Genomic DNA, 12,767 nt, shown 5'->3' on the forward strand with positions numbered 1-12,767 from the left:
ACACAGTAGAGCACCAGTTTATCATGAGTCTAAACTCATATGATGTTTGGGTCCAACATACTCAGAGTGTAAGAGGAGAAGGTGAAAGAGGTGGAGGCAGATTATAACATGTGTATGTTAGAAGCAACATAGATATAGAGCACCATTCTGCAGTTAGATGAATCATTTCATTTATTCTATCTCCTATTATCTCCAAGATGATCCAATACATTATCAGTTCAAATAGAACAACTGAAGTTCTCAATGGTCAATAATGCAAGCATACTTGATATTATTACTTCACTGTCATTGAGAGCATTCAAATTTCAATCAGGCTTTATACTGGATGAAAATGAAATTGATCATGAGATTCATTCTCTTCAAGATTTTCTACCACAATCTGCTTGCTCCCTCAAATATTTGCACATCAGGCCAGTGCTTTTAGAAAAGATTAGCCATCTCATTGTGTATATCAATGTTGACTCACTCTCCACATTATTTGAAGGGGCTGACCATATCTCATCACTATTAGACTCATTGGCCATATCCAGAACTCTTACTGCTTTGAAACAATTGAGTCTCAATGTTGATGCTGGTATTGACTGGTGATGAAAATATGGTAAAAGGGTTTTTGATGTCATACACCAATAGTTTAGCAAGGAGCCAGCTGCAGCTTTTGGTGTCACAAAGCTATCCTGTCTGGATATGATGTGTGCTGATAGCAAGATCATCAATCAGCTGAATGATTGGGCTTGACATGCTTCAGAAGGATGGTTTGGATTGCATGACAGATACACTTTACCTAGAGAAAGATTATTTCTAGACTGAGTGGTGGTTGAGCAAGGACCATGTGTTATGAGTGAGTGAAAATCTTGAAATATGGAGATGTACATGATTTATGATGACTGAAGCATTTGGAATTAAATGTAGAACAGATGCTACCAAATATTTTTTCATTTCTGATTTCAACTGGGGTATGTGATCTGAGAGCACATGAGATATCAGGATGGTTTGATATAAGTATGGGAAGAACTATGCACACTTGAGGGATTAGCCACTTGATATGCTGCAGTTGCAGGTCAGCAGTGATGCTTTGCACAAGCCAACCTATGTCACTGGCACTGCTGCTAATCTCTGATTTTGATCAGTACATATCTCAGAGAAAATTGGAGTCTCTCACATGAAGAAAGATGACAGTGACACTGTGGTTTGACTTTGCCCAGATTGTAAGGCACTCTACTTCTTGAGAGCCATGGAGCAAGAGGATACATAATCAATCTTATCAATTGAAAAAAAAAAAAAAAGAAAAGATGGAGCAGTCACAATCCACAAATGGGAATACAAGTCAGGATGAATGTGCTCTGCAATGAAGAAGATGAAAACAGATCACATGATTGCATAGATTGCCACAACAAACAAGTCTCGTTCTCGAGAGATTACTATCAATTCGATAAACAACACACATATTTGAATAGAATACAATTCTTCGTTCAAAGAAAGTAGTTGAGAAATGTCATGTCATAGCACGGTGTGACGAGGCTGGCTACCTTTGATGGATCGAGAGGGCGGCTATCCTCGTTTTCAGACTGACAGAAAAGATCTCAACATGATTATCGCCTCATCGCGTTTTAATCATTTGCGATAAAAGTCCTCTATGCTGATGCACATGGCTAAGCGGAGCGGTAGTACCAGCATCGTGAGATGACATATCTAGTCCAGCTAATATACTAATGATTCTGGTGAAGGTACAATGTCGGAGGGGACGGACCCGAAGATGAAGAAGGGATAATGTATTCTATCGAATCCATCTCGCATATCGTCGCTCAAGAGCACGAGAAGGGCATTGAGAAAGTCTTGCTCAGTGCATTCAGCCAAGGAGCGTGCATGTTCTTGGTCATGGGCGTAACCCTCGACGATCTGCACATAGCAGGAATCATGATGCTCAGTGAGAAGATCTTACTTGCTGATAAGCTAACGGAAGCAAGAATCATTATCGTTCTGCTGTTGAGTCTCCTCATGGAATAGTAGGGTACCACCCCGACAACGAAGTATATACTAATATTCATCGCTCATGGAACTGACGACGACGTGCTGACCCTCGATGCGAATAGAGTGTGTGGAGGCTTTGAAAGCATCTGGATTTCGAATCATAGAGATTGCGAATGAGGCTGGGGGCATATCATATCATCTTTATCAGGGATTGGCACATGAGGTGGACGATTTGATGGGTTGGTTGAAGAAGAGTGTACAGATCATCCAGTCCTTGGAGTGATCCAAATAACATGAATCTATATAGCTGAACATAGATGGCATTGTAGAAATAGCAAAGTCCATAAATAAAGAATATTGGTGAAGAGACAACCAAACAGAAGTATCAACTGCATGACAAACAAACAGTAGTTAGCAATGTGAGTCTTTATCTGTTGGGATTTTGCTGGAAAGTTCTAGAAAGGGCAATCCAACATCATGCTGAGAGTTGATGAGTAAGCTCGAGAGAAAGAGAAAGTTGTGGTAAATTCTAGATATAAGCCTGGAGAGTATAAATATAAGCTCTGTAGGAGCTGTAGAATAAGAAGTTCATCCTATCTGGCATTACCAGCCTGGTGTCTACCCTGCACAACACCCAGGATTTCCAACATTATCCAATGGCCTTAAAGACTCAATGTCTCTGCTTATGAAGCAGGTGGTCCCTGAAGAGGAGCCATAAAAGCAAAACAGGGTGGAGCGATGGATCCCCATCCTCCTGTTGGACCCAGCCTGGCTTTACTAGCCAAGCTACTCAAGAAACAAACCATATCGGTGCGTTTTCAGTAGCTAAAGCTTATCCTCCCCTCGAGGTACGAGGGGGGGAGTCTTCTAACCTAACCCTAACCCAGGACACTTATCTGGTGAATACAGCTGCCTGGGGTTTCTTTAATAAGAGCAAAGGCACATTACCTTGGGACCTCACGGTCATAAACCCACCGAATGTAAGTTCCTGCCCCAGCATAACAATTAAATCTCATCTCTTCGACCCCTCTTCTTAGGTCCACGGTGTGAGCTCCCGCTCTTCTTTCCTTTTTATTTTTTCCACACACACCAAACACATCATCCGTTCATCAACGAAGTCCCGAACCCCCAATCCCTCGGATACGCGGTCAACGAATGGTATAACGTCGTTGTCCGTGGGGACATGAGTGCCGAAGACATCGCATCCGGAGGGCACTGCTGGGTCCACGTGCGTGATTTCACGGAGGCGCACATCAGGACGTTGTTCGTAGATGCTGCGAGGGGCGAGAGGATGGTCGTGTCTGCGGGTCCGTATGTATGGCAGGATTGGCGTGAGTGTTTCATCTCTTTCCTTTCTGCACATCGGAGACTTACGTGTGTGCGAAAGTGGATGCTGCAAACACTTTGGCTATGCGGTCACGTAGGTGTGCCGGGTGTTGCAGTGGGGCCTAAGTATCTGATGAATTATGATACGGGAAAGCAAGAGAGGATATTTGGGCTGGGTTTTAGAACGAAGGCGGATACTGCGAGGGATGTCTTGAACTAGTTCGCGCACCTTGGGTGGTGAATCTCCTTTATAAGTATCACTACGAATCGCACGTATTTTATTTTTGGATACAAATTTGAATTCATGGCGAAAATATTTGATAACTGATCTCGAAAGCAGTCAGAGTAAAGACAAAGCATTGATTTAGAAATTGTTCCCGCGAAGCCACTGCTGAACCATGCATGGCCAAAGCTTCTTTCAACTTGTCGTAAGAGACCTGAAGAAATCGAATTAATCGTCCTCTTTCACACTCTGGCTTGAGAGAACGATATGCCCCGCTCCATCAACAGGAGCAAATGCCAACCCCTTCGCGCTCCGCATCTTCCCAGCAGGTTAGTCCCAGTTGGCAGTTAGGGAGGGATCGACACCGAGGAGGGTGCGGATGTTGAGGTCGTCGAGGTATTGGAGGATGTATCTAGGAGGGAGGGTATTAGATAAGGGGAGAATGAGGAGGTTAGGTGATGGGACTTTGTCATTGGGTAGCAAATCATCACAGAAATGTCCCCGTCAATGCCGAGGAATGCTTAAGAGAAAACTGGAGACTGTGAGACTGCGTACCGGCTTGTCGGTAAGGGGCGCTGAGAACCGAGCTGCAGAAGGAGTATGCAGCGCCGCAGTTGATGGAGTCGGATTGGTCCACGCAGGATCGGATCATCCATTTTCTGCATCTTGGGAGCTGACGAAACGGGAAGAGCAGCTGGCAAGGTATAAATGGATGCATGCATACTGCGGACTTCATATAAACGCAAGTTTTCCTATCTAGGATTGGCGGGACAGAGGCTGTGGTGCATTGCACGTCGAAGTATGATAGAACCATTGTTATGCCATCTGTTATTCCATTTCCTTGCTGAACAACTATGAGCTCCGGAACTGGAGGAGAACATGGGTACGTACCTATCATTACAGACGCGAGGTTGATAGGTGTCTGACCAGCGGCGAAGAGCTTCACGTTCTTGTCATATACAGCCGAGGCCAACAGAGGGGGGGTATCTTCCCCATATGTCCAATAGAGCCGGAGAGGATAAACTGCAAGACATACACCATATGATTCGCCTGCCATGTGAAAGACAGCGGCTGGATAATAACATGTTTTATCAGTCAAAGCTTCTGGACAAGTACAACAAATTTTCTGCCCGCGTCAAATCTACGCCATGAAACTGATAAGGATTACAACATAGAACTGTACATGATCTACAGCTACAGCCATGTCACCACTACAACTCAAGTATAAATCTTACAATTTTCGCTTCCCTTCACGCCCATGTACTCGGCCTAGGCAAAGAACTCAATATCAGCACGACTCTGCAAATGAAAATGCGCACCCGAAGAACCCGCCATCAGGGACCGTCAACAAAGGCGTCCCATCGTTATCCGCATTACTAAACGGCACCGTGTTCCCCCACCACTTCTGAATCGTCGTCGCACCGATTTCTCCATTCATCGGGTACTGCAGGCAGAAAAAGATAACAACAGCCGAAACTGCTACACCCGAATCCATAGCCGCCGAAAGGACGTAGTTATACTTTGTCCACCACGAAAAATGGCGCCGACGGATGATGTATTGGAAGATGAAGCCGACGATAGCCCAGGGGACATAGTTGACGGCGCTAGCGGGAGGGATTGCACCTGTCCCGCTGAAGATGACCGGGAAGCTAGGTACAAAGTTAGAGGCGTTACAAAACGGTACTTGAAAAAGCGAGAACGTACTTGATGTAGCGGACGATGCTATTTGGCCACTTCAGGCCGATCAGATAACCAATTACTGGACAGACGAAACCGACAAGGAAGAAAAACACCAAGGCTGGAAAGAAAGGATTAAATATTGGCTGTTGTGGAGTTCGCACTAAAACACACACCATAGTACACCTGCCCTTGGGAGAACTGCCTCGCTGGCCCAATAACACCCCAAATGATGCTCGCAGTCCCAAACACCTCCGTCGAAGGACAGATGAAGCCATCCTTCTGCGTAGGAGAGCACAGGTTTTCGATATTGGTGAACATCCATGCTTGGACGCCAAGCTGCGTGGTACCGGCGATAACGGTTGCAACCACCTGGGCCCAGAACATCGACCGTGGGGGAATCTTCATATAATGGCCCAGCTTGAAATCGGAGGTGAATGTCAGAGCTGCCGACGTCTGTCAGCAATCGGTCGATAGTCCAAAAATACAGCATACCTTGCGCCATGGTGATGTACCCCCAAGTCTTGAACATCATCATCGCGACAGGACGACCAGGTAGGGCATATCCAATGATCAACTCGGTGACGACGTTCAGTCCGACCTGCTGATTCGTGATGGCTTGGATCATCCCAATGGGAATGACATAGACGAAGGAGATGACTAGTGCAAGAATAAAGAATTGGCTGCGCCATCATTAGCGATAAGATACGAACAGAAATAACCACCACATACACAGGGAACTTGGTGTCCCAGACCTCAATAGAGATGACGCCAAATGCAAACATAACGACTAGAATACACGTCAGCATGACGACAATATCACATCACGAAAGAGACTCACCAAAAATAATTGCATACCACCACTCCGGCACCTGACGATATTGCGACATGAGACGCGCGTGGATATCAGGCTGCTCATGCATCGCCCGGCGCGCTTGTGTCCAGATCTGTTTGCGGAAGTACAGGCTGATTCGCGTTGGTCAGAATCGGCGCCATCGATAGACCGAGAAAGATTAACGTACAAAGCATGCGTAATCGTAGCGGTGATACTCGCAAATGAGAGGCCGTAGGAAATGGCGAATGTCGTCGAGATGTACAAAGGACTATACGCTTTGTACGCATCCTCGTTAAACGTGGCGTCCGGATTCACGATCTTGGTCACATCGTAGGTAGCGCCAAAGTGGTCATATGATCCCCGGGACGAAATCCTACCGGAAAAAAACAGGTCACGTAAGGTCTTTCATGACAGAATGAACGCTCACGGCATGTATTTGCTATCCCATGCGTTCGAATACTGCAACATGTGCACCATCAGCCATGCGGCAAACACAGGAAAGAGGGATTTATACATAGAGCGCTGGAGTAAGGATCCCTAAGAATAGACGGATATCATCAGGGCTCTCTGAAATAGAACGGGAAGCAGGCGATACGTACAGAAAAATGTCACGAATCCGGCAAAGATGTTGGCTTCAGCCCACCATGGCGTGGCAAGCGGAGACCCGATATACGCAATCTAAAAAAGAATCGTCATTCGAGAACATGCAACACTATTACGAATCGCGAGCACTACTCACCTGTGCCCAATCGAACGTGATGAGACTCATACCCATGCCATGCACGTAACCAAACATCTGATTCACTGGTACATTCTCGGGCACGATCCAGCACACCCAAGAAAAGTAGCTGAGCGCCTGGAACAGGTAGCCAGGCAGAAAGTACCACGAGAAAGAACCGAGGAAGGCATAGAAGAAGAACCTTTCCCGGCTGATACCTCCGCGGGTACCGATACCGGCATAAGTCTGAGCATGCAAGGTGTTAAAGAGCGCACAGGTGACCAGGTTCGTCGGCCAAACTAAATCGAATTAGACGGGGGTTGAAAGATAAACTGAAAGACGCCGCATCATACTCATCGAAGGTGGCTGCACGAGGAACCGGCGGGCAATGCCTCCGATGGAGAAGCCGATAAGCTGTGTAGACATTACCACCATCCATTGATCTTACGCACGGTACGTTAGCAAATATATGGAACGTAGAGACGCACAATCTTACATCCAAAGTTATATGTTTGATTATAGTAAACCCGCTGAACGGCAACGATATCAGTGGCGTAGGCACTCCCAGAACCCACAGAAGCCATGATCGTAACCAGAACCTGTCACTCCACCATTAGCGCAGATCACCCAAACAGATCTCCGACGTACGTGTTCTTTGATACTAAATGGCCCGGGATTCAGCGACACACCAAAAATCTTCCAATTAGGAATGGTCCTCGCCCAGGCCCTACCGATAGGGAAGACAAGCAGTTGGGCGACGTAACTAGTAACCGTGACGGAGGGATAGCGGAAGAAGAAGAATTGGTTGAGACCCTGGATGAATGGGTTGATTCAGAAATTTCAAACAGAACGAGAGGGTCGGAATAGAAGTACCGGGATCACGATGGCCCATATCAACCCAAGCACCCAAGACCGCAATGTCGATGCAGGAATGGATGGGTCATCAGTGTTCGCCACGGCGGAACGGACCTCTGGATACGGAGAATCATCCTCTACACGAAAGCAAGGTCAGAGCTGAGAGTTATCAAAGACTGACGAGTTGGCAACGCACCTAACAATCCTGCAATTGCGGCCTCCTTGTCGATATTGGGATCATCAAAGTCGGGGAGAGCAACAGCCTCGAGAGCCTCAATGTCAGGCATAACAGCCTTCTCCGCATCGCGGGAGGACATGCTATCGTGTTTTGCCACCATGATGGAGAGGGTAAGGACGCCCAGGCGTTAGAATGCAGACCTATTTTGTACTCAGACGGAAGGATAGGTCCATATGCTATCGAAACGATAAGGAAAACGGAGCCACCCAATTCGGAATCGGTAACTCACGCCGAACGCCACCTGAACCTGGGATTATCGCACCGACGAGAGCATATGGAAGAGAAGTCCGCCTCGTTACTTCTCACCAGCACGTGGCTCTGTAATTGCCTCCGTTCACTTCAGAGGCGTTCCAAGCAATGGGTTGTTGTGTTCCTTCATTCCTCGTCGCGTCCCTAGATATTCTCTCAATCAAGATATGCGATCAGGACGCAAGGAAACATAGAACGCACACATGATGCTAGACGGATCAAGGGCGATGACCAGATGCTTTGGCCAAATGGCACGCCCCCGTTATATCTAACCTTTTTCTCAACATGCTACCTGACGTGTCCATATCATATCAGCCACGAGGTCGAACAATTTTGACTGTCACTCACCAATATGTGACGTCTGACCGATTTTCCATGCGGTGCTGCCAGCTTTGAATACGTATGAGAGCGTTGACGACGCAGATTGTGATTCATAGCGATGGAAATCGCAATCGTGGCGCGACATCCCTCATAGACGGTGCTTCTACGCCATGATAGATACCAAGGTACCTCCTAGGGCTAGTCGGTCGATTACGGTTGATAGGCTTCACCGACGTAAACAGACTTAGAGGGTCCAGAATCGACACGGAATGAAACATTGATCGAAGAATTAGAGGGAATAATAGTCAGTCAGGTTCGAAGCAGTGTAAGCGACCGACTGGGCATGTTTCGCAGGCTTTCCTACGTAAAGTGAAGTTTGTCCTAGTACACTATACATGTTCACTCGTCCCCGAATGACAGCGCGAGACGCCTCGCTAATGGGGAAACTTGCATGTGGCAGATCTTCAATAGCGTGAGAACTAGATATAGCAGCCAATGTGTTCAGAAACCCACGAGAGATAAGAACACAGCGCCGCTCTGGATGGCTCGGGATATTTAACACAGCGAATGGTGGTGCTCCAACACCCCGCTATAATTATCGTAGCCATTGACGTGCAGCGTATGGCCAGGCCGGTACATGCACAAACGAAAACTCCGAGCCGTGTGTCGATAAGACATCCCATCTCCCCTAACCGGTAAGGGCCAGCACTCCAACGATGCATATTTTACCTACCAAAGATTAAGGTTGCTCGAGAATCTACTAAGAAACAGAAATAGTCGATAAGGGATACGTGACAAACAAAAAGTAAAGAATATGCCTTACAGGTTCCGGAATTAGCACTATATTCTCACGTAGCACAGGGACTTTCGCGATGAAGGAACTGAGACAAGGTTGGCTAGGAACGGAATATGAATCATATAAAACATACTTGTCGATAAAAAAGAGCTATAACAATCCGGCCTGTGAACCCATGCGGAGTTAGTACACCGGAACATAATAGATATTGGTCACCTTCTGGCCGCCACGACCGACTTAACATTAAACGAAATTAAAGAGAGAACATGAATCTCGGATTTCAAACCATCACAGACATTGAAACATACGCCACCTCCGAGATCTAAGACATCAGACGCGAAGGCCGCATTTTTAATCAGCTTCTACGCTTCCTGATATCACGAACATTCAAAATCAAGCAGCCGCAAGTAGTTCCACGAATGTCTTTCATGGCCTTCAGTCAACCAGGGCTTCTTGCGCTTCGATTCGCTCAGATCACTAGCGGTGATGATTACGCTGATCCAGATACAACTTGAAAGAGAGGCCTGGATGACACAGGTGACGATGAGGCGAGGCACATTTGAAATCGCGTTAGAGCCGCGTCAATACCAATCTGGCTGAGAGAAAAATGAGAAGCGGAAGAAGATCGAAGGCAACCGGTAAGACGTACCAACGCTTCCCTACGCGAGAGTCTGTTGGTGGACAGACAGGTTGAGTCCAACTGGCGTCGAGGTGTGCTGAAGAACGTGTGAAGAACTGCAAAGGTGGGAAGCCGCTGGTGCGCGATTCCGTCTTTCACAACATACAGTCGAGGCCTGTAGCATCTTCCAGCAAGTGTAAACGAGGTAACGGACGGGACTTGCACTGACATTACAGCATCGGTTCACCAAGCTCCCACGACCCGCCACCCACAAAATGCGCAAGGAGACACGCCGAAGGGCTAGGTCGATCCTACCAATCAAGATACGCCATAACGTAGGGGGTGTGAATACACTATGGTAGAGTAAGACGCGGCGATATCAGCAGAAGGCGACTGCTCACCCTCGGACATGGTCCTGAAAGCAAGAAACCTGGATATATGCACTCAATATGGCATCGGTTGCTGTTAAATGAAGAAACACACAGTCACCAAGCCATCACCAGACGACCACGCAGCAGGCACGACTGCGCGGCAACAACCGTGAGTGAGTAGTAAGAAGAGAGGGACTCCCCTGGTCAGGGAAGGGGGGAGACAAATGACAAGGAAAATGAATTTTTATACAGAGAAGGTAGAGAGCGAGGAAAGTCTCGTCGTCGTCATCGTGGTAGAAAGGAAAGTCCTTCGGCCCCGCACGGACCGGTAGGTAGCGCGTGCCAGAAGTTTTGATAGCGTCTTCGGGTTAGGGTTACAATTATCTCTTATCTCTGTTTTAATGTTAATGGTGAACAACCATCTCTCCAAATACGAAATGAAGGGCAATTCTATCTCAACGATGTTATCTGAGCTTCAATCCAGCTCCCTCATTCTGCTCCTCACGATCTGTATCTAGGTCCTACGAGCTGTCCGATGTTAAAGCTCGAGGGTTGGTAGAGAGTCGAGCTCTTGTCCACAGGCTCATCTATGGAAATATGCAAGCTTCCGGAAATTATCAAATTTCTCGAGTCTTGCTTTGATTCTATGCGTTTCTTCTAGCCTCATGGTACTTATTTCTTCCTGTCTGCTGGAAATGGCATGAAATCCCGATGTCAAGCGCTAACGGACCTGTATTTCAAACTTATAGGCGAGTCACCGCCACCGTACGTGGCACTGTCTCGTCTCGATACGAGGTTACTTCAACGAGACGGTCGCCTCATGTGTGAGAGTCTAGGTGGGTGAAATCGTTTCCTCTCTGACCACTGGTGCTAATGACAAAGACTTATAGTAAGAAAGTTTCAAAGCTAGCTATCATAGTCGCAACTAAAAGTGACCTTTCCCAAATTCATCCATTCATCTCATGAGCCAGCGATGGCCACTTTGAGTGGTAATCCCCTGCGTGAAAGGATGAAAACAGACCTGATCTCGGTCTACGTCACAAATAAAGCCCTCTCTCGCTTTCAGCTGATCGCAGTGTTACTCTACACTATTCCTACGAACCATTCCGTTTTTGAAATCTTGTCGGTTATCACGGCGGCGGTGATCGTTGTCCGACTTCAAGTCAAATTAGAAACAAGGAAACCGCCCTATCGTGCCATTCCTCATGGGTATAAGTGTATGCCTTCTACTTGTTGACCTTTCTAAAATAGGTGTGATGCTTTATTGAGGGGTGCATTTGGGGAAAAGGCCCGTGATGACTTGGTGATCAGGGTACTCGATCGGATAAACTTACCTCGTCATAACACGACGGTCACAGTAAAGACACTTTTTCTCTGCTGGTCGTCTCCTCATCGAAGAGGCACTTTTACTACTTTTATGACATAGCTATGTTTTGGATGCACAATTACTCCTTGGCTATTCTGGTCACGGTTCATTGCATCAGAGCTTCTGTGACCATGCTTGCAACCCCGCCCGCGATAGCATTGGCGTACTCCCTAGATATGAGATTATTTTACTGTTCTACAAAGCATTGGCGTTCTATTAAATCGTCTCATCCAAATGCTTATCGCAGTAAACAAGCCGCAAACGCAGTAGTAATGGCCCGTTAAGTTGCAGCTCAGTCAAGCTGAGTCTCAAAATATAACAGATAGTCAAACATCTCCGTAATTCCCTTAACTTGTCTTTTTTCGTTCCTCCCAAAGCCAGTCCTCTCCGCCTTGTCAGATCTTAAAAATAGACTCAACCAATACTCAGGTAATCATTTGATTAGAATAAGACTCCGTAAGGTCACAGATCTCATTTCCAGCATCTTCATTTCAAAAGAATTCGACCTTCCCCAGGAGCTAGTCAATCACATTGTCGACGAAGTCCAACACGACCATGAAACTCTACCCAAGCTCATCCTCGCATCCAGATCCTCCCGGAACAGATCGCGACACCACATCTTCCAATAATTCAGGCTAGAGGACTACCCACAACACAAACAGAATCTGATCTCTGATATTCACTAAAGACAGCCCGATCCCCCTCTCGTCAGGTGCCTGTACATTTATGAGGGTAGATCCAGCCATGATGGCCCTTCCTCTCTTCCAAAATGTCACCCACATCCACGTCCAAACCAGGCTCGAAGACCTCCACCAATTCGACGCCAACGCACACATCCTCTCAACGTAACCTATAACAACATTTCGCATGGGAAGCTCCCCACATCCACCTGCACCATCAAAATGCATTACCGCTACAGCGACGTTTTAAATTTCGTGCGCTGCCACCCTCCCAAACTCCAATACGTCTCTCTAGAAGATCTCTGTATCTCGTCACCGCCCAAAAAACACCTCTCCGATCTACAGGCCTTTCATCCACACCCTGAACCTTCGCACCGGTATATTGAATCACTGCATTTTCCATTCCAACCATTTCGGTTGTCACTGTATTCTCCCACATCAACCACCCATGCCTTCGGGGCTTCGAATTTGACAATGTCCGCATCATCGTCTGGCCCCTACCGCCCGTGTCCTTGCAGAAACTCT

General features: G+C 46.9%; 4 protein-coding genes across 4 annotated transcripts; 1 reads left to right on the plus strand and 3 right to left on the minus strand.

Moving 5' to 3' along the window:
• Positions 1-1,767: 1,767 nt before the first annotated feature.
• On the plus strand, positions 1,768-3,514 carry BT62DRAFT_1081673 (uncharacterized protein; the record flags this gene model as incomplete). The annotated part of the gene is made up of 4 exons (XM_043179693.1): positions 1,768-1,974; positions 2,008-2,091; positions 2,856-2,948; positions 3,020-3,514. The coding sequence occupies 4 exons, from the start codon at positions 1,768-1,770 to the stop codon at positions 3,512-3,514; spliced, it is 879 nt and encodes a 292-aa protein (XP_043032789.1).
• A 333-nt stretch (positions 3,515-3,847) lies between these two features.
• On the minus strand, positions 3,848-4,574 carry BT62DRAFT_1014144 (uncharacterized protein; the record flags this gene model as incomplete). The annotated part of the gene is made up of 4 exons (XM_043178166.1): positions 3,848-3,981; positions 4,073-4,190; positions 4,242-4,357; positions 4,409-4,574. The coding sequence occupies 4 exons, from the start codon at positions 4,572-4,574 to the stop codon at positions 3,848-3,850; spliced, it is 534 nt and encodes a 177-aa protein (XP_043032790.1).
• A 193-nt stretch (positions 4,575-4,767) lies between these two features.
• BT62DRAFT_1014145 (OPT oligopeptide transporter) lies at positions 4,768-7,940 on the minus strand (the record flags this gene model as incomplete). Its single annotated transcript, XM_043178167.1, has 17 exons — positions 4,768-4,786; positions 4,837-5,166; positions 5,222-5,315; positions 5,371-5,640; positions 5,690-5,877; positions 5,927-5,984; positions 6,036-6,160; positions 6,217-6,402; positions 6,457-6,488; positions 6,544-6,566; positions 6,629-6,707; positions 6,769-7,046; positions 7,101-7,190; positions 7,244-7,346; positions 7,396-7,560; positions 7,621-7,739; positions 7,799-7,940. The coding sequence occupies 17 exons, from the start codon at positions 7,938-7,940 to the stop codon at positions 4,768-4,770; spliced, it is 2,301 nt and encodes a 766-aa protein (XP_043032791.1).
• A 759-nt stretch (positions 7,941-8,699) lies between these two features.
• On the minus strand, positions 8,700-10,236 carry BT62DRAFT_1014147 (uncharacterized protein; the record flags this gene model as incomplete). Its single annotated transcript, XM_043178168.1, has 8 exons — positions 8,700-8,999; positions 9,058-9,098; positions 9,144-9,170; positions 9,592-9,683; positions 9,740-9,802; positions 9,856-9,941; positions 9,992-10,136; positions 10,196-10,236. The coding sequence occupies 8 exons, from the start codon at positions 10,234-10,236 to the stop codon at positions 8,700-8,702; spliced, it is 795 nt and encodes a 264-aa protein (XP_043032792.1).
• Positions 10,237-12,767: the final 2,531 nt, after the last annotated feature.

Source organism: Guyanagaster necrorhizus (assembly GCF_019112545.1).
Source record: "Guyanagaster necrorhizus MCA 3950 unplaced genomic scaffold BT62scaffold_80, whole genome shotgun sequence".
Classification (NCBI taxonomy): Eukaryota; Fungi; Basidiomycota; class Agaricomycetes; order Agaricales; family Physalacriaceae; genus Guyanagaster; species Guyanagaster necrorhizus.